General features: G+C 35.0%; 1 protein-coding gene across 11 annotated transcripts in view; it reads right to left on the minus strand.

Moving 5' to 3' along the window:
• DLG1 (discs large MAGUK scaffold protein 1) overlaps positions 1 to 22,599 on the minus strand; it is a 250,368-nt gene that overhangs the window by 53,572 nt on the left and 174,197 nt on the right. For all 11 annotated transcript variants that reach the window (XM_045903112.3, XM_045903111.3, XM_045903117.3 and 8 more), the window contains 2 exons: positions 17,698 to 17,854; positions 3,389 to 3,491 (listed from right to left, as the gene is read on the minus strand). In XM_045903112.3, coding sequence (XP_045759068.1) covers positions 3,389 to 3,491; positions 17,698 to 17,854 — 260 coding nt within the window. The remainder of the gene's footprint in view (positions 1 to 3,388; positions 3,492 to 17,697; positions 17,855 to 22,599) is intronic.

The following is a 22,599-nucleotide window of genomic DNA, read 5'->3' on the forward strand; positions in this document are numbered from 1 at the left end:
GAGAATTAGGATAGTATATGATGCAATAAAGGGTCTGAAAGAAGATCTGTATGGTTAGAGCCTAAGGAGCAAAGGAAGGAGAAGAGGCATGCAGTGATCACATGTGTTGTGCTGTGCTCAATCACACAGAGCCTTCCTTGCAGGTCCTATTAAAGGGTTTAGATTTTATTCAGCATTTAATGAAAAATGTTTTAAATGGGAAATGACACAATGCAATCTTTGTATTTAAAAAGATCACTTTGCTTGATGAACAGAATGAATTGGAGAAAATCAAGAAAGAAATAATGAGACTTGTTAGAGGCTATCAGAATAGTTTAGGTAAGAAAGGATGGTGGCTTTGGTTAGGGAAGTATCTGGATACACAGATTGAGAAAGGGGCTCTGGGTCTTCTGGCTTAAGAATCAATGGAGGTACCATGTGCTGAAATGGTAAAATAATTGTTTCAGGAATGCTCAGTTGCAAACACTATGGAGAAATACAGCTGGTGACATCAAATAAGATACATAATAAGTCTGGTGCTCAGGAGATGTTGGGGGAAAAGAATACATCTATAAGAGTAATCAACATAAGGGTCTAAACTGGAAACAGAAACACTTACTAAAGCGTAGCTACTTTAATAATCAAAGTAGAATGCAAATTCTCCTTGATAAAAAAATGGCTCCATCAAGAGAAGAGTTTAAATTTTGAATACAACTGAAGAAAAAGTATCAATTAGAAAGGTTCTTATAAAAGTATAGAAATCTCAAAAAAAGAACAAAAGAGAAGAAGAACAGTATAAGCACAGAAAAAGACAATCTGAAAGGAAGATTCTTGGGCCCATTCAATAACTATCCTAGGAAAATGGTAGCTTACCCTTCCCAACCATCAGTGGCAAGTGGTGTATCTAGTGCATACAGATGTAAATTAGAATTATTTAAAAGCTGCTAAATATAAAAAATGGTAAAGTTAACTATCCTTGTTCTGGTCTATGCTTACCAAGCATTAGAGCAATTCTTCCTCCTATCAATAAATTTTTAACTCCTTATTAAATATAACTCAGTATTTTTACCTGGGTCTCAGAAGATTCTTTTTTGGCAAACATTAACTAGAATATGTCTGAATTCTGATGATTCTGACTCAATTTCCTAGCATGTTGTGTCCTTTTAATAGAAATATTCACTTCTTTTTAATTCAGTAAAGTTTGCTTCAATGTATAATTTCAAACATTTATTCTCTTCTTAAAAAATTTTTCTGGAAGTCTAATTATGTATTGCATATACATTCTTGCCGGTCTTCCATTGCTAATATTTTCTCTCTAATCTTTTAAAATTCTTATTTGTTTCATTTTATTTTTCCTCTTGTATCCTCTATGTCCTCTATTGATTTCTGCAGTATCTCTTTGTCTTTGTGTTCAATTTTAAAAATTGCTTTCTTTTTCTTCCTGGGTTCTGCTATCTCAAAATCAATGTCTTGGTTGTGAAGCCATTTTTTCCATACAGTTCTTAAACTTCTATTTAGTGGTCTTCTTTCAAAGAAATGAATGTATTAGCTATTGAAAATACTGAGATCAAATTTTCATCTGATCTATGCCAATGTTTTTGTGTGTGTGTGGCTAACTTTTATTTGTTGCCAAGCTTTGCTATTTGTTTCCACTTCTTAATATCTTTGTATGAATGCCAGGACAGTTACTTTTTAACCAGTTATTACTGAATGAGTTGGATTTTGCTGGACCAGCTATTTGGCTGAACCAGAAAGTTAAGGGGTGCAGGAGGGATAGAAGCACAGTATCTTCATGGCCTTTGAAACCAAAGGACTGTCACATTATCTGATGCTATCCAGACAGATTCTTTTACCCAAATACTACTACTCCACTTCTCTAAACCAAACCACATCAAGGAGGGCTTCTGTTTTAGCATGTTCACTCCAATTGTCATGAGTCTTGTCAAAACCAAAAGGATGATGTTTTTATACCTCAAAAAGAAGCTCCTCATCTTTAGAAAGAGTAATTTTCTGTCATAATCTAAGTTCTGCCACCACTGAGAATTCTCAACATTCCATATTTTTACTCTTCCCTCTTTCTGTGTGGCTTCTGCCAGATCTCAAGCTGCATAAGCAAGTCTTTGCCTATGTTTTGTTGTCCAGGTCTTATATCTGTCATCTTAGTTTTGCTTAATGTGAGGTGGAGTTCTGTTGGTAGAAGTGCGTGTATGTTTTATTTTCCGTGTTGCTTTTGTATGTTTTCTGGGGGAGGTCAGATATTGACTTACCTTTAATCATACCTAAATAGTCTATATTCCTTATGCATCTATATAAATGAGAACCCCTCTATAATACTAAGAAGACAGTATCTTAGTAAATACTGAGAACTTGGCTTCCATACAGCACACCTATAGGGCAAGAATGTGTTGGCTAGAAGATAAAAGCATGCGTGGCCCCACTGGAGGTTTTGTTTCTCACTGAATTAACAAACTGGCATTCTGATTTCATATATTAGTCTCTATTTGTTTGGTTAATGTGAATTTATTTGGAATTTATCATTATGTAAGTGGATTTACCTCTGTTCAGTTAATGGACCTAAAATGCTGAGGTTTACAACTGTATGTATTATGAAATAGCAAGGAAAGCCCTACATGCTACTTTGATTAGCTAAAAAAATTTTTTAGGTTTTGTTACAAAAATAAATTCCAATCTAAGAAACAAATATATATTTAACAGTTGCTCAATTAGAAACTGTTTCACTGACTCCTTTAGTCACATCATTCTTTCCTTCTTCACCTTGTTGTTTATGAACACTAGCCGGTATGCTATGTATTCTTCTGGATGTTTACGCTTTTTATATGCTGCTGAAGTTTTACCTATGTTTAAATATGGCATGACCTTAAGTTTTCCATTACCACGTTCTTCCCCCCTAGGAACTTAGGTCATGTCCATGATACTTCACTATCTAGAAACACATTACATACCAAACTTGTATTTTTTTCTCTTTAAACAGCAATAAAGGGTATTATAAACGTATCTTAAATCTTGATATTAACAAACATAATCTAATTCAAAAGTCAGAAAAAATTGGGATGACCAAATTTTCTCTGGCAATGCTATCATTGCATATGGTTTTTATGATCCTTTGGGATCACTGAGTTAGTAAAGGTATGTGTTTGGTTAGAGGACAGATTTTAAAAAATAAACACTTAAAAATTAATCCAAATTAACAGTGAAATACTCAAATTCCTACATCCTACTGAACACACTTTGACCTGGATTGTGAAGTAGGTTCAGACTAAACAAACACTAGATTAATAAAAGAGATCAAAACATAAAAATGTTAAGCTTGGAAAGTTAAACATTATTAAGAGGAAGAATTCTAAAACCTCAAATAAACAACAAACACAGACAGCAAGAATTTTATTACCTTCAGGCCGATATTGCGCAACAATTGTGACCGCTTGGCCAGCATTTTTCAAAGCGGCTGCTGCTTGCTCATGGCTGGCAGTTCTGAGGTCAACACTGTTTACCTGTAAATCAAATTGAATCTTAAATTTGAAAGAAATTGTTCATACTGATTAGAAACCACAATAGCCTGTTCTTTGAGTAGGCACAGAAAAAAAATTACACGCAATAACTTTATCACTAAAATATCTTCTTGTTCCAATTTACTAAAGTATATCATGGAGTAAAAATATTACTATCAATGAAAGCAATTTTATTCACTAAGAATACTTTGCTTAACATCAAGTGAGCAAAACCAAAACATCTTTTTTAAAAGATTTTATTTATTTATTTGACAGAGAGAGAGATAGCGAGAGAGGGAACACAAGCAGGGGGAGTGGGAGAGGGAGATGCAGGCTTCCTGCTGAGCAGGGAGCCCGATGCGGGGCTCGATCCCAGGACCCTGAGATCATGATCTGAGCCTAAGGCAGTTGCCCAACTGAGCCACCCAGGTGCCCCCAAATCAAAACATTTTCTTCCAGGTTTTCCGGGAAGTTGCCTTCCAATCTCTTGGGAAACATACCTTAATTTGATAACTTGAAATATCAACAAATGTCATCATATTGTGCAGCTTATTTCACTAGTAACTCAAACAACAGGAGGGACATTCATTTTGTATGTAGCATCCTTTCAATTTCTGCCATACTTTCACTCCTATTACTCATTTCAGTTCCAATTGTCTTCCCCAAACTAAGATTCCATTCTTTTGGAGTAAAGTATTAATAGCTCAAATTTCAAAGACTGACATTTAAATAGAGTAAATGTTATCAAATGAACAAGGAGACGTGTCTTGAAGACAGGGCCCTTCCTTGGGTAAATAATTACTGAGGTGATCAATTCCACTCGAAAGTAAGCAACTTAATTCTTATTTCTGAAAGGCTGCCAATACCCAGTATATACTGCAAGCACACTATCTTAAGACACTGTGCCTTTTCCACTATTAGCAAAACTTAAATGGACATTCATGGGAGCATTATATTTGAATGGTAATAGCTTTAAATACTTAAGTTGTTTTTTCCCCCTAAAAATCATCAGTGAATAGGCTACAGTAATGCTTTCTTGAAACCTTGATCAAATATTTTTGGAAAGGAAGAACTGTCAAGCCATTTTTATATGAAAGTGTGTTTTGTCGACATCAAATCTCAAACCTGTTAAAGATCATATACCAATTTTGGAAAAAATGACTATGAGCCCAGAAATTCTTGGGATTATAAAATTTATATAAAAGAACATTTTAACCATGTAAAGACCTGACATTTGGTATTATCTATAAAGGATGTTATTATGCAGCTAAGTTAAAACAAATACACTTTTTAAAAAAAAGTTTTTATTTAAATTCCAGTTAGTTAACATACAGTGTAATGTGAGTTTCAGGCATACAATTTAATGATTCAACACTTCCATACAATACCCAGTGCACATCACAACAAGTGCACTCCTTAATCCCCATCACCTATTTAACCCATCCCCCCACCCACCTCCCCTCTGGGTAACCATCGTTTTTTTCCTCTATAGTTAAGAGTGTTTTATGGTTTGCCTCTCTCTTTTTCCCCTCTGCTCATGTTTTCTTTCTTAAATTCCACATATTAGTGAAATCATATGGTATGTTTTTCTCTGACTGACTTACTTTGCTTAGCATAATATTCTCTAGTTCCATCTATGCCGTTGCAAATGGCAAGAGTTCATTCTTTTTTATGGCTGAGTAATATTCCTGTGTGTGTGTGTGTGTATAAATAAATGTATATAAAATACCTCACTTTTTTTTTTTTTAATAATACACCACACCTTTATCCATTCATCAGTCCATGGACATTTGGGTTGTTTTCGTATTTGGCTATTGTAGATAATGCTGCTATAAATACTGGGGTACATGTATCCCTTTGAATTAGTATTTTTGTATTCTTTGGGTAAATACCTAGTAGTTCTTGAATGAAAATCAAGATCAAAAAAACTTTAATCTAAAGAAATGTAACACAATGTAATGTGCTTTTATTGGAGATAATTTCTAGCTGAAGGCTATAAAAAAACCTCAACACAATGTATAAATAGTTTTACTTTGAGCATAAAGTAGAATTTCTAATTCCCTGAAAAACAAATTAGTGAAGAAATATCAAAGAAGATAAATTTTCATAGATAATTGCAGGAGAGATTATAATTCTTTTTTTCTTTAAGATCTTCCTTCCTTCAGGGTGCCTGGGTGGCTCAGTCGTTAAACGTCTGCCTTCGGCTCAGGTCATGATCCCAGGGTCCTGGGATCGATCGAGTCTCGCATCGGGCTCCCTTCTCCGCGGGAGGCCTGCTTCTCCCTCTCCCACTCCCCCTGCTTGTGTTCCCTCTCTCGCTGTGTCTCTGTCAAATAAATAAAGAAAAATCTTAAAAAAAAAAAAAAAATCTCCTTCCCTCCTTTCTTCCTTCCTTTCTCTGAGAGCGAGCGAGCAAGCAAAGGGGGAGAGAGAGGGGCACGCAGACTCTGTGCTGAGTTCAGAGCCCAACACAGGGCTCGATCCCACGACCCTGAGATCATGACCTGAGCCAAAATCAGGAGTCTGATGTTTAACCGACTTGAGCCACCCAAGCATCCTGAAAAGATTATAATTTTTAATGAATTATTCCTGAGCAGCAAATCTTTTTGCTACAGAAAAGATCTGGACATCTTGTAGAAGATTCAAAAAAGAATAATTTAGTAAGACTACAAATTATAAAAACTTTCTAAAATATCACCAAACATTTTAATAGAAGATACATTATCAAGGATATTTTAAAAGAAATCCTTGCACTGAGAGACATATTTGTGTAAACAGCCTTAAGGTCACTTTTTTTACACTATCACTTAAAAAATTTACATAAAACCCACCTTTTTGAAGTGTACAATTCAGTGGTTCTTAGTACCTTCAAAAGGATGTGTAATTAGCACTATGATCTAATTCCAAACATTTTCATCACTTCAAAAAGAAACCCACTACCCATTAGCAGCCATTCCCCTTCTCCCTTAGCTCCTGGCAACTACTAATCTACTTTCTGTCTCCATGGATTTATCTATTCTTTCCTTTTTAAATAAATGGGATACTATGATATGTGGCCATTAGTGTCTAGCTTCTTTCACTTAGCATGCTTTCATGGTTCATCTTTGTTGTAGCATGTATCAGTGTCCCATTACTTACTATGGCTGAATAATATTCTATCATATAGATACTCCACATTTTATCTGCATTTTAACTTTATTCCTAGGTGTTTTACTCTTATAAGTGAAACTGTTTTCTTTCTTTCTTTTTTTTTTTTTAAGACTTATTTATCTTAAGGGGGGAGAGGGAGGGAGAGGGGAAGGCAGAGGGGGAGAGAGAGAGAGTGAGAGTGCAAGGCAGACAGAGGCAGAGGGAGAGAATGAGAACCCTCAAGCAGACTCCCTGCTGAGCAAGGAGCCTGAAGTGGCACTTGATTCCAGGACCCTGGAAATCAAGAGTTGGATGCTCAACCGACTGAGCCACCCAGGTACCCCTTCTTAATTTCACTTTTGGGTAGTTCAATGTTGGTATATAGAAATACAGCTGTTTCTTGTACAGTGGTTTTCTGTCCTGCAAACTTGCTGAACTTGTCTATTAACTCTAATAGCTTTTTTGTTATTGTTGCTGGATTTTCTGATTGTATATAAGAGATCATGACATCTGCAAATAGAGATAGTTTTCCTTCATTGTTTTAAATCTGGAAGCCTTTTATTTCTTTTTCTTGCCTAACTGCCCTGTTTAAAAACTCCAGTATGATATTGAATACAGGTGACAAGAGTAGACACCCTTGTCTTGTTTATGATCTTCTTAGAGGGAAAGATGTAATGGCGTTGGTTTCAAGAAGTGCTTTTTCTGTGTCTATTGAGATGATTGTGTCATTTATGTCCCTTACTCTATTAATACAGTGTTTACTTTGATTAATTTTCTAATGCTGAACCAACCATTCATTTCTTGGATAAATTTCACTTGGTTATGGTATATAGTCCTTTTTTAAATTCTGGTATATAATGTTTTTTTATCATTCTGTCTCCAGTTTGCAATTTTGTTGAGGATTTTTACATCTCTAAGGATGTAAGGAATATTGGTTTGTTGTTTTCTCCTTCTATTATGTCTTTGTCTGGTTTGATAAAAGAACAATACTGTCCTCCTAGAATGAGTTGGGAAGTGTTCTTCATGCCTATTCCTTTTTGGGGGAAGTCTGTGAATGACTGGTGTTAATTCTTTAAATGTTTAGTAGACCGTACCAGTGAAACCATCTGGTCCTGGGCTCTTACCTTTGTGAAATGTTTTATCAATTCAGTCTCTAATTGTTATAGGTCTATACGGATTTTCAATTTCTTTTTGAGTCAGTTTCAATAGTTTATGTCTTTCAAGAAATTCATCAACAATAATATAATATATACAATATATACTATATCATATATAATCTATAGAACATATACATTATAAAATGTACTTTGTCTTTAGTAACAATTTTTATCTTAGTTTTCTTTTTATGACATCAGTATAGTCACTCCAGGTGTTTCCTGATTACTGCCTGCATAGTATATCCTTTCCAACCTTTTAGTTTTAATCTTTGTTGAAAAGTAAACCACTGTCTTTGAATCTAAAATGTGTCTGTCATAGACAGCATATAGTTGGATCCTGTTTTTTTTAAAGATTTATTTAAGAGAGAGGGAAAGCACGTGCATGCACATGCAAGGTGGGTAGGGGTAGAGGCAGAGGGAGACTCAAACAGACTCCCCAGTGAGCATGGAGCCCGACACAGGGTTCGATCTCACGATCCTGAGATTGTGACCTAAGCCAAAACCAAGAGTCAGACGATCAACTGACTCAGCCACCCAGGTGCACCCTGGATCCTGTTTTCTTTTTCTTTTTCTTTTTTTAAATCTACCCTGTTAATATCTGTCTTTTAATTAGAGTGTTTAATTCATTTACATTTAATGTAGTTATTGAAAAAGATTTGTGTCATCTATTTTGCTATTTGTTTTTTTCATGTCTGATATCTTTTCTGTTCCTTCATTCCTCCATTTCTACCTTCTTTTGTTAAACAGATAATTTCTAGTGTACCATTTTAACTCCATTGTTTATTATATGTATTTTCAGCTATTTATCTCTGGATTATAATTAACATAGTGTTCTACACTTTGGATTATACCATCTTAATTTCATTGGTATATAAAACTCTGTGCCCTCTACCTGCCTTGTGACACTATTGTCACATAAATTACATCTTTTTAAAATGTGTGCCCATCAGCACAGATTTAAATTATTGCTTTATTCAGTTGTCTTTTGAATCACTAAACCAAGACATTAAATCAGATATTTTAAATATGTTCAAAGAACTAAATAATGAAAGGAAACTCTGTGCCCTCTACCTGCCTTGTGACACTATTGTCACATAAATTACATCTTTTTAAAATGTGTGCCCGGAGAAAAAAGGAGTTACAAACAAAAAATACACTTCTACTGTATTACATTTATCTATGTAGTTACCTTTAACAACACTCTTTATTTCTTCATATGGATTTAGGTTACTGTCTACTGTCCTTTTATTTTAGTCTGAAGGATTCCCTTTAGTATTTCTTGCAGGACAGATCTACTAGAGATGAACTTCCTCAGCTTTTGTTTACTTGGGAATGTCTTGATTTGTCATTTCTGAAGGATAGTTTTGCTCCTGGATATAGAATCCTTGGTTAATAACTTTTTTTCTTTCAGAACTTTGAGTATGTCATCCTACTGTCTTCTGGCTTCCATGGTTTTTGATGAGAAATCACTGTTAATATTATTGAAGATTCCCTCTATGTAATGAATCATTTCTCTCTACTATCAAGATTCAATATTTGTCTTTTGACAGTTGGATTATGATATGTGCACAGTATGGATCTCTTCAAATTTATTCTACTTGGAGTGCATCACTAAGCTTCTCAGATGTGGTACAATATTTTTCCATCACATTTTGAAAGTTTTTTTTTTGTTTTGTTTGTTTGTTTTTTTTTAAAGATTTTATTTATTTATTTGACAGAGAGAGACACAGCGAGAGAGGGAACACAAGCAGGGGGAGTGGGAGAGGGAGAAGCAGGCTTCCCGCGGAGCAGTGAGCCCGATGCGGGGCTCGATCCCAGGATCTGGGATCATGACCTGAGCCGAAGGCAGACGCTTAACGACTGAGCCACTCAGGTGCCCACATTTTGAAAGTTTTTAGTCATTATTTACTCAATCTTTCTGGCACTTCCTACCTCTCCTGTCATTCTGTGACTTCATTACGTATATGCTATACACTTGATGATATCCCCACAAGGTTTTGAGGCTCTTAATTTTTTTTTTTTATTTTTCCTTTTCTTCATCTGGATAATCTCAAGAGATGTATCTTCAAGTTTGCTGATTTTTTCTTCTGCTAGCTCATAGCTGTTGTTGAGTTTGTCTAGAGCACTTCTGCTTTTTAGTTATTATATCTTTCAACTCCAGAGTTTCTATTTGGTTCTTCTTTATAATAGAAATCTCTTTATTGGTATTCTCTACCTGCTGAGATATTGTTCCTTTATTTTTCCTTTCATTATTTAGTTCTTTGAACAAATTTAAAATATCTAATTTAATGTCTTGGTTTAGTAAATCCAATGTTCTGCTTCCTTAGGGACAGTTTCTATTGACTGCTTTCCCCGCCCCGTGTATAGGCCACATTTTCTTGTTTATCTGCATGTCTCATGATTTTTTTGTGGAAAACTAGACACTTAAAATAATATAATGTAGCAACTCTAGAAATCAGATATGTCCTCCTGCCCAGGGCTTGTTATTGTTGTGGCTTACGATCGTCGGTTTTGGTGAAATTTCTATGAAATTTGTATTTTTTGATGTGTTTGCCAATGAAGTCTCTGCCTGGTTAGCTTGGTGGTCAGTTAATGACTGGAAAGAGATTTTGTTTAATGCCTGGACTCTTTGCTGAAGGGCTCTGTTTACATGTTGGGTAATGCCTTCAAAATACAGCTAGGCAACTGATAACTCTGCCTTGTCACTTCCTGTCCACCCAGAGCCTCATGATCAGTCAGAGGTGAGAGGTTAGGACCTTTTCAGGTCTTCCCTGAATATGCAGTGTCCAGAACATACATGTGTCTTCCTAGAGTCCAAGGACTATGTCAGAGTTTTTCAAAGGCCTTAATGGAGACTCATTCCCCAGTTTATCCTTTTAAGCTTTTGATTAATATACTGTTTGCTTCAACTATTACCCAATGTCTCAGGCAGTCATATGTGCCTATAACTGTTTTGACAAATACCCCAGGGAAAAAGGCTTTTGCATTAGTGGAGCTCTGATTCAGGTCAAAACAGAGAGCTTTGCAAATGGGTTCTTAAAGAACCACCAGACAGGTCAAATTATGACAATTATCTGGGAAAGACGCTCTGAAAGTTCTACTTGCATCTTGCTCTCTAGTGGCTGTGAGGTTACTGATTTTCACTATAAATGGACTATTTCTCAAGACTAATGTGATGCTGGAGAGCAGAGGATGGGACGTAAGCAAGTTAATACTCCAAAAGCTCCCTCCCTCTTATGAAGATTTAGCTTTTTTTTGGAATAAACTTCCTGAATTGCTGCAAGCCTTTGGTTAAATTCCAGAGTTCTGAACAACTTCATTTTGACAATTTTGGCTACTTTTCTCACTTTCTTTATAGAGGAGAGAAGTCTTTTGGGTCACTTGTGATTCTAAGATTCTATGAATCTAAATTTTTAGCAAACATAAATTGTATTCTACATCATACTTCTCATAACTGGAATAACTGTAATACCTAATTTATACCATACTGAAAACTACAGTGTTCTATATATGTAATGAATCTTGATTTCAAAAGCTTCTTTCTTCAACAAAATTAAATTTATCAGAAAGAATATTTTATAAAACCTATGATTTATTTCCATGCTTTCCCAAGTAACTTATTTATACTTTTCTCAGTGATGTGGGCTATCATTAAGAACACCAATAAGAGGGATGGTCTTTAGAATAGTAGTTTAAAGTTTGGTCCCCAGAGCAGCAACATCAGTATCTCATGAAAACTTGTTAGAAATATAGAATTTTAGATCCTACCCAAGTCATACTGAATTGGAAACTTCAGGGATGGGGTCTAAGAATCTGTTTTTTAACAAGGCCTTGAAGTGATCCTGATTCAAGATGAAGACTGAAAACAGCTAAATTTTGTCTAATGAGGTACTTAAATTAGTTTGTTCCTGACTAACAGGCTTTTCTTTTAGTTTTAAGTATCTTTTTTCATGTTTTTCTCCTGAGGTTTTTCCTACTGCTGTCAGGCTACTTCCCTGGAGAAGTTTAGTAAGCATTAAAATGTTAAGGCTATTGATGCATATAGCCTAACATAAGGCTGTATGTAACTTACACTCACATTAGGGTGAGCAAGTGGTCTGGACTGTCTTGGATTTTCAGTTTTAAAATCAAGACTAAAGGCATTTCCAGACATGGGGCTTTCAGCGCTAAAGATGGGAAAGTTCTGGGTGAACGAGTTTGCGTTGGTCAGTCTAACATACTGTAGCAGTATGTCAGTGACCCATATAAAATTGTCCCACATGGACAATTTAAAAAAACATCTATTTTTGCTTTGAATATTTTGCACCTAACTCTAAGCCAACTGAAAATTTATTTTGACACAAAGTGTGAAGTAAGGCTCTAAGCTAATTTTATTCCCCCAAACAACTAGCTAATTACTCTAACATTTATTTTTAACAAATTCATTCCTTTCCACCAATTTGTCCTTATCACACTATAACTTATTTAAAAAATTTAAATTACAGTATGAAATTACAAGCAATAAAATGTAAAAATTTGAACAGTTCAGTTCAAAGAATTTTCAACAACTGTATACACACCTGAAACCACAAATGCAAACAAGATATATACATTTTCCATCATCCAACTCAGAAATTTCCATCATACCTCTTTCTAATCAATATAATCACCAGCAACCACTGACTTCTCTCACTAGAAATTATTGTCTACTCATGATTATCATGTAACTGGAATCTTACTGTATGTGTTTTTGTGGTGTTTTTACTCAATGTGATGTTCTTTAGTGTTATCTATGCTGTTGTGTTTCAGTAGTTTGTTATTTATTGGTAAGCATTATATTGTATAAATGTACTCCAACTTATTTAGCTACTTGACTATTGATGGACACTTGAGTCATATCCAGATCTAAATTATTATTAATAAGGCTGTTATGAACATTTCTGTTAAGTGTTTCTGTAGACATGATTTCTTGGGTAAAATCTGGGTGATAAGGTTAGTTGTATGTTTAATTTCTCAAAAACTTCCCCCAAAATTCTTGTAGTGACTGTACAATATGCCCAACAGTAATGAATGAGAGCTACCAGTGCACCACATCCTCACCAATGTTTGTCATCAATTTTTTTTTTTTTAGCCATTCAACTGGGTAAGATATGGGCTATATGCTGGCCCTCCACAGTTAAAAATCCACATATAACTTTTGACTCTTCAAAATCTTAACTAATAATAGCCTACTGTTGACTAGAAGTCTTACCAATTGTGTATGTATTATATACTTTATTCTTACAATAAACTACAGAAAATGTTATTAAGAAAATCATGGGGGCGGGGGTGGCACCTGGCTTAGTCAGTTAAGTGTCTGACTCTTGATTTCAGCTCAGGTTGAGCCCTGCCATCCCATCAGGCTCCCTGCTCAGTGGGAAGTCTGACTGTCTCCTTCTCCCTCTGCTCCTCCCCTCACTCATGTGCTTTCTCTCTCTCTCTCAAATAATAAATCTTAAAAAGAAAATCATAAGGAAAATACATTTAGTATACTAGACTGTATTTATCCAAAAAATCTGCATATAAGTGGGCGCATGCAGTTCAACCCCGTGTTGTTCAAGGATCCCCTGTATCTCCTTTTATTTAGGCATAATTTACCTTCAATAAATTCATCTTTTTAGCTTACAGTTAAGAGTTTGACAACTGCATATGTTGTGTAGACACTGTCACGAAATACAGAAAACCCTTAAGACTGATTGTTTTTTTTTAAGATTTTATTTATTTATTTGACAGAGAGAGACACAGCGAGAGAGGGAACACAAGCAGGGGGAGTGGGAGAGGGAGAAGCAGGCTTCCCGCGGAGCAGGGAGCCCGATGCAGGGCTTGATCCCAGGACCCTGAGATCATGACCTGAGCCGAAGGCAGACGCTTAACCATCTGAGCCACCCAGGTGCCCCTAGAAATTTAGTTCTATCATCCATTTCGAATTAATTTTTGTAGATGATGAGTGATAAGGACACAAATTTCTTTTTTCTTTTGTCTACTTATTCTATCAATTATGGAAGAAGGTGTTTAAATCCCCAACTTGATTGTAGATTTTTCCATTTCTTTCCTTAGTTCTGGCAATTTTTGCTTCATGTATTTTGAATGAATTATTAGGCACATGCACACTGAACACTGTTATGTCTTCATGATTAAATAATGTTTTTCATCATTATAAAAAAATCTATCAATAATACTATTTGTCTTGAAGTGTATTTTGCCTCACAGGAGTATGTCACACCATCTTTCATATTTTGTTTATATAGTTTACTTTCTTCTACTCTCTTACTTAGAACATATGAGTCTTTATATATTTAAAGTGAACTTCTGGTGAAGAGTATATATTTGGGTCTTGGGTTTTTTTTGAACCAAGCTAATAATTTCTGCATCTTAAGAGTGTTAACTGCAATGTAGATACTAACAGAGTTGGATTTCAATCTCACATCTTCATATTGCTTTTTACTTCCTCTTTTTTCCCCTCCTTTTCTGCCTCTGTTTATAAGAAGCACGTATTTTTTTCATATTTCACTTTATTCCCTGTATTGAATTTTTAAAACTACAGCTCTTGGGAGTATTTCTAGGGCTTCCTCCAGAAATAATGACATGTAAATATAAGATCTCACAGTCTATTTTCAAATAATTTTATATCACTTCACAAACTATGAGAAACACTAGTATAATTCCATTTTCCCTATCAACTTGTGCTCTAGTGCCCTTATATTTTACTTCTGTATGTCAATAACCCCTAGTATATAATGCAATTATTTTTGTTTTAAATAGCTAATAGTCTTACCAAATATGTACAATTATTTTTTAAAAAATTAAAAAATGTATATTTTATATTTATCCAGGTACCCCTTCTGTTGTTCTTAATTTCCTTCTGCAGATCTAGGGTTTCATCTGATATAATTTCTCCTTAACCAGAACAATTTCTTCTAGTATTTCTTGTAGGTTTGCAAGGGACAAATTCTCTAAGCTGCTTGTCTGTTTGAAAATGTCTTTATTTCAACTTCATTTCTCTTAAATAATTTCACTGGATATAGGATTCTAGATTTACAGTTTTTTCCTTAAGCACTTTAAAGATATCCTTCAGTTGGCTTTGCCTTCTAATATTTCTATCGAGAAGTCAGTTGTCATTTGTATTGTTCCTATGTAGGTAATGTGTTGTTTCTAAGACTGCTTTTAACACGTGCTCTTTAGTGTAGCTTTCTAGTATATCTAGGTCTTGTTTGCTGAGCTTCATAGACCTGTGGGCTGGTATTTTTCATCAGTTTTAGAAAATAGTCATTATGTTCTCAGAGATTCTGTCTCCTCTTTATTAGATTGATGCTGTTCCATAGACCTTGGATGCTTTGGTCTGCTTTTTCTTCCCAAATTCTACACACTGCTCCTTAAGTTTCAGGTTGGATGGAAACTTTGTCTTATGCTCAAGTTCACGGATTCCTTCCTTTGTTGAGTCCAGTGTGTTATTAAGTCTTTTAAATAAAATTTTCATTTTTGACAGTTTTTAAAAAAATTTCTAGCCATTCCATGGATCCTTTTTTGTAGTATTGATGTCTTTGTCTAAATTCTCCAATCTTTTCATCCGTATTTTCTACCTTTACTCCTGTATTCTTTAGTATTTATCAACATCACTTCATCCTCATCATGATTTTATCACACTTATTTTCAAGTCCGTGTTTGATAAATTGAACATCTGAGCCTTCTCTTGATTTAATTCTATTGACTGCTTTCTGTCTTGACAACTAGTTTTCTTTTCTTCCTTTTTTGGCATGTTTTGTAATTTTTAATTGTAAAATAGACAATTTCAGATAAAATAACAATAGAGGCTGAAACAAGTACTATTTAATCCCAGAATAGGGAACAACCCTTGTGTTGGACCACAACAGTGGGGGGAACTACAACTATATTTTATTGCAGTTTTAATTAAGTTTAGCTTCAGATGTTCTGAGAGCAGGATTAAGACGTTTTCCCCTGAGGGACGTAAGGTGGGAGTATTAGCACTAGATCCTGGAGACTATGAGGATCACTTAGCGTTTTATAGCCGAACTACTGACTTTTAAAACTGTCTGCTTTATTAACCTGCTGCCAGCTTTAAGTTCTCTTTGTTCTCAAGATCTGTCCCAGGCTTGCTGTGTCTTGGAGATATCACTCTGTCCACATAGTCTCAGAGGGCTTTTTCTGAACTCTCTTATCTCCCCCCAACCCTTATATCTTAACAGCTCAAGTACAGAGTTCCCAGGGCTGGTTTTTACAGATCTGCCCAAGGTCCCCTATTTTTATTGAGCAGGTACCTTGTATGATTCAGTAATGATTTTTTTCTCAGTTCTCTTCTGTTGGTTCCCAACCTTTGGTTTATTGCATCTGAGCACTCAGTGAAGACCAATGGGAAAGAGTTGACAGGTGTTAAGACTTGCTCTGTGGCTTCCTAGAATTTTTATTAGTTTTTCTAGTCCAGTGATGCCATTACATGTTAGGTACAGTTTTGGCTGGTTTCCCCCATCCCCATCTATTCTTTCTCTTTCTCCCATCACTCTATCAAGTACTACTGAAAACAAACTCACAATGTAAAATTTAGAATAAAACAATTTATCACAGGTCACATGTATTAGTTACCTATAAGCTTAAAAAAATACAACTATTACTTATAGCACTTAAGATAAAATAGAGGAAAAATCTAAAAGAATATTAGAAACTATAAATAACAAAGAATCCACAAAAACCACCAAGACAGACTGAAAAAAAAACCAGAAAGAATTTCTAGAAAGCAAAGGGTACTCTGAAATTAAAAAATTAGTTTTGGCTTAAAGAGCAGACGAAGAAAATTTATGAACTAGAAAACAGATATGACTGAAATTAAGTACAAGGAGAGAGAGTTGATAAATATGAAATTGGGGTTAAAAGACATGCAGAACAGAAAGATAATATCCTCTCAAAGGAACTGAAGGAGGACAGAATCCACACAATGTGGGAAAGGCAAAATTTGAAAAAATACTGGCTAAGATTCCAGAATTGATTAAAGACAGGACTCCTCTGATCCAGGAAGCAGAATGAATCCCAAACAGAATAAATAAAATGCTAGACATTAACACATTTTAGTTAAACTGTAGTATACCAAAAAAAGTAAGAGACTTTAAAAAGCAGTCAGTGGAAAAAAAGAAAAACAAACCAAATCACTTGCAAACAAGATACAGTGCAGATCTTCTTCGTAAATAGCAACGAAAGAAGCCAGATAGCATAAAACAATATCTTCAAAGTACTGATAGACAACAGCTGTCAACCTAGCACTTTACACTGAATTATATTTACAAGTGAGGGTGAAATAAAGATAATTTGATGAAGCAAATATCAAGCCAAAAAGAGCCATATTAATATCAGGCAACATAGCTTCTAGGGTAAAAACCATTACTATAAAGAGGATTACTACATAATGATAAAAAATTTCAACTCACCAGGAAGGAATAATGATTCTAAACTTAGATGCATCTAATAATATAGTTTCAAAGATATAAAAATTAAACATCACTGCAAGGACAAACTGCTAAACCCACCATCACATTGAGAAGCTTAAAAAATTTCTTTTAATAATAGATCAAACAGACAACAGGTTAAAGTATAAAGAAGATCTGCACTACACAAATAAACATACAGATAACCTTGCAGTCAACAAATAGGGAATACATACTTTCTTCAAGCACATTTATAAAGACTGACCTGCTTACAGGTAAGTCAAATATCAAAAGAAAATCTATCCTATAGAACATGTTCTCTGACAACACTGCAATCCTACAATTCAGTTGCAAAATGGTAAGAAAACAACCAAAATATCTCCCATAACTTTAGGATGTAAAAAACAAAACTTTTAATAATAGGTCAGGTCATAGTTATAATAATAAAAACATAATTTGATTAACATATCCTACCGATATAATACGATCTCCTTTTCTGAGTTCTCCACTAAGATCAGCAGGTCCTCCAGCCAAGATAAAGGAAATAAATATTCCTTCTCCATCTTCACCTCCTACAATGTTGAAACCAAGGCCTGTTGAGCCACGATGAAGAACAACTTTCCTAGGTTCCCTAAAAAATTAGGAAAATATTGAACACCTTAGAAATTTTATATAGAACTTGACATTGTATCAGTGAAAATGCTCTACTGATAACTCTTATATTATCATACTATAAAGAAAGCTAGATGAAAGTTAAAAAGGTTTTCAAGACAGTAGAGATTCCAAGAGACTTAGAAATTAAAAGGAAAAATTCTAATTTTAAATAAAAGCTAAAAAACCCATGTTAAAAACCAGTGATTTTTGTTAAAAAAAAACATGAAACTAAAACAAAAAGGAGAAAAAATTGTGGTAATTAAAAAAAATAATGACATAAAGAACCTACTCAAGAAATATATACACTTAAGAAAGACTGATGTTGTACACATCTTATTACCTAGGAAGCAGTCACTGCCCTTACTTCCTAGATGATGTAAAAGGCAGATAAACCTTTGTCTTAGAAAAGGTAGACCCTTTTTCCAGTCTCAAAAGGATGAATCATGACTAACCTAAGCCAGTCATAGCAATCTCATTCCTCTTTGCTAAGTTGAGGCTAAGACCCTATTTTGGCCTCTGAGAAATAAAGGTAAATTTTATTGTCATTTCCCAAGGAAAGATAGACCGTAACAAAAACAAAGCACATTTTGTTCCCTTCCCCACCCAAAATAACCCCCACACAAAAAATGAACAGTAAAATCCCATTACTGATTTAGACATATTCTAACCATGAAGGTAAGACCAGAAGAATCCCAGAGACACCATGGACCTAAGGGTTGCTACACAATTGCTGGAACTGCCCATCTCTAAACTTTTTATATAAAATAATTATTTTTTACTTCTTAAGTCACATACTTCCATCTCTCTCTCTCTGCTGTTCACCCATTCTAAGATGAGCCTTCTCCCCCATCCCCTATTTTTTAAAATCTCTGAAATCAGAATATAGCTTACCACTACTGGTGTTTAACATTTGCTGCCAGTTATAAATGGTTGTGTGAATACCATTTATACCTCTGGTAAGACCATGAAAATTCCAGCAGCAGGTATGATGAAATACAGAATATCATTTGAAATTAGAATGTACCATATTTGGTAAATATTTTAAAAATTTAACTGGATTTTTCTAGAACATTTCAAAAAGCTATTGGTAACAAAAGGCTTAACAGAAGTAATTTTTTTTTAAAAGATTTTATTTATTTGACAGAGAGAGAGAGAGAGAAAGAGAGCACGCGCGCACAAGCAGGGGGAGCAGCAGGGAGAGGGAAAAGCAGACTCCCTGCTGAGCAGAGAGACCAATGTGGGCGGGGCTCAATCCCAGGACTTTTGGATCATGACCTGAGCAGAAGGCAGATGCTTAACCATCTGAGCCACCCAGGCGCCCCCAGAGGTAAATATTTTTAAAAAATGAATTTTAGGGATCCTTCCATATAATGTGGAATTAATCTTAAGTATTTGCTAAAAACCTAAACTGGCATTTTCTAGTCATACATAGGTTTTCATCACTAATCAGCTTTGCCAGTTCCCTTACAGGGTTAACAAAATTATACTTTATCAAATACAGCAAAACCAAATAATTGTTTAGAAAATATTAAACACATATACACATATATAAAAAAATGGAATAATAAATCCAAATTCAGGAAAATAGTTCACTTGGTGAGGCAGTGTAGGAGAGGCAGGATAGATCAGGGCACAAAACAGGTTACACTATATTGATGTTTTATTTCACTGATAGATGATGGACTCACAGTTTAGGGTTTCTACTACTTTAAAACATTTATGGAGGAAGTGGGAGGGGGGATGGGTTAAATGGGTGATGGGTATTAAGGATGGCACTTGTGATGAGCCCTGGGTGTTTTTTGTAAGTGATGAATCACTAAATTCTACACCTGAAACTAACATTACACTGTGTGCTAACTAATTGGAATTTAAATAAAAACTTGAAAAGAAAAAAATATATTTGTATGAAGCAAAAAGCCACACATATATATGAATTAGTTTTATATAAATATAAATTTTATATAAATAATAAAATATTCTGCTAAAATCCAGCAGTATTTCAGAGGAAAATAAATTCTGGTTTTTCAAATAACATAAGCACATGAAAAGATGTTCAACATTATTAGTCATTAGAGAAATGCATGAAAATCACGAGATACATCCCACCTACTACAATGGCTATAAAACAAAACGGAAGAGAAAAAACAAGTATTGGTGAGGTTGTGGAGAAACTGGAACCCTCATATATTGATGGTGGGAATGTAAAATGGTGTGGGTGCTATAAAGAACAAATGGTTCCTCATAAATGTAAACATACATTGACTGTGTGACTCAGCAATTCCACTCCTCAGTATATATTCAAAGGAAGTGAAAACAAGGATGCAAGCAGATACGTGCAAGCCAATGTTTATCAGAGCATTATTCTCAATACCCAAAAGGTGGAAATAAGCCAAATGTCCATCAACAGATGAATGGATAAGTAAAATGTGGTATATACACATAATGGAATATTTTCAGCTTACATAAGGAATGAAGACTTTTTTTTTTTTTTTTAATTTTATTTATTTATTTGACAGAGAGACAGAGAGAGAGCACACAAGCAGGGGGGCAGCAGCAGGCAGAGGTAGAAGGAGAAGCAGTCTCCCTGCTAAGCAGGGAGCCCGATGCAGGGCTCCATCCCAGGACTCTGGGATCATAACCTGGGTCAAAGGCAGACGCTTAACTGACTGAGCCACCCAGGCACCCCAGGAATGAAGTTTTGATACATGCTACACAACATGGATGAATCTTGAAAACACTATGCTAAATGAAAGAAGTCAGACACAAAAGAGTTGTAAGATTATACTTATATGAACAATCTAGAATAGGCAAATGTATAGGACACAAAGTACACTAGACTAGAGGTTACCAGGGACTGGGAGGGGAGGGAAATGGGAATTACTGCTTAATTTTGTTTGTCTGAGGTGGCAAAAAGGTTCTGGAAATAGATAGTGGTGATGATTTCCTAATGTAGGGAATGCAATTAATGCCAATGAATCGCACATTTAAAAAAATTAATAATGTGGGGCACCTGGGTGGCTCAGGTGGTTGGTTAAAAGTCTGCCTTCAGCTCAGGTCATGATCCCAGGGTCCTGGGATCGAGCCCCGCATCAGGCTCTCTGCTCAGCAGGAGCCTGCTTCTCCCTCTCCCTGCCGCTCCCCCTGCTTGTACTCTTTCTCTCTATCAAATAAATAAAATCTTTAAAAAAAATTCCTTAAAAAAAAATAATGTAATATACAAAAAAAATTTTGAGTTTACATTTTAAATGGGAGAAGTGTATGATATGTGGATCATATCTCAATAAAGCTGTTAAAAAAATGAACTTTAGAATTATCAATTTTCTGTATGTTGGGATTTCTTTTCTTTTCCTTTTTTATTTTATATTATTTTATTTGTTTTTTAAAGATTTTACTTATTTACTTGAGAGACAGAGTGAGTGAGCGAGAAAGCACACGAATAGGGGCAGAGGGAAAGGGAGAAGCAGGCTCCCCTACTGAGCACGGAGCCTGACACAGGGCTGGATCCCAGGAAGACCCTGAGATCATGACCTGAGCTGAAAGCAGACGCTTAACCAACTGAGCCACCCAGGTGCCCTCTTTTCCTTTTTTTAAATTGGTAACGTGAGATAACCTCTGAATGACTGCTTAGGGTCAAATTGTGGAGAACTTCTAATATGAGGGTAAAGATTTTTGTACTTCATATCTGGGCAAAGTTGTGTAATTATCAAAAGGGAGTGATAAAACACATGTTTTAGGAAGGCATATGCAGTGATCAACCACCTGATTTTCACAGAAAAGTAGAGAAGACAGGTAGACTTGTGTAATACTAAAAAAGTCCAATACAATATTCTAGAGAAAAGATATGTAATGAAAAAAGATGGGGAACAGCAATGAAGACACCAATATAACATACTTTTTAGTTTGAAAAATATGTAGAAATTAAAGGCTAGATAAGCCATTAACTATTTTTCCTCTTTACTTCTATAAATTGGCACTACTAGAAAACAACAACAAAGCCATGACAGATCAGTATAGGAGCACAGCCTAAAGACTAACAGCCTTGAAAATTCATATGACAAAGAAATAACCACAAACACTGTTTTTTCTGCTAATTTTCACTCCAAACACAATTACTGAGCACATATTTATAAATTAAGTTTTCAGTAATGCTAACTCTTTTTTTTTTTTAAAGATTTTATTTATTTATTTGAGAGAGAGAGAATGAGAGAGAGCACATGAGAGGGGGGAGGGTCAGAGGGAGAAGCAGACTCCCCACTGAGCAGGGAGCCCGATGCAGGACTCGATCCAGGGACTCCAGGATCATGACCTGAGCTGAAGGCAGTCGCTTAACCAACTGAGCCACCCAGGCGCCCAGTAATGCTAACTCTTGAAAAAAAAAGGACATAGATGAATATTCTTTCCTACCTGACCTTAATGATCTCTTTAAGACTCCTAGAGTCAGGAGTCTGAAAGAGTAATTATAATTTTGAAAGTTCAAAATAATAATGTCAACAATGCAATTAATAAAAACATAAAATAGACATTAATCAGCAGACATTTAATGTTAAATGTTATAATATGAAATACTTGTACAAATTATAGAGCAATCTGTATAAATGTAACATCTTATTACTATATTAAATCGTGAAAAAGATCTAAAATACTTTTCACTTATTTTTTCCCACTTACTTAAGAGTTCTTTGGGAATAAAAAGACAGATTTACAAATTTTATTTAAAGATTA

This window comes from Mirounga angustirostris, unplaced genomic scaffold (genome assembly GCF_029215605.1).
Source record: "Mirounga angustirostris isolate CCGP_5_RB_7025 unplaced genomic scaffold, mMirAng1.0.hap1 SCAF_1, whole genome shotgun sequence".
NCBI classification, from domain to species: domain Eukaryota; kingdom Metazoa; phylum Chordata; class Mammalia; order Carnivora; family Phocidae; genus Mirounga; species Mirounga angustirostris.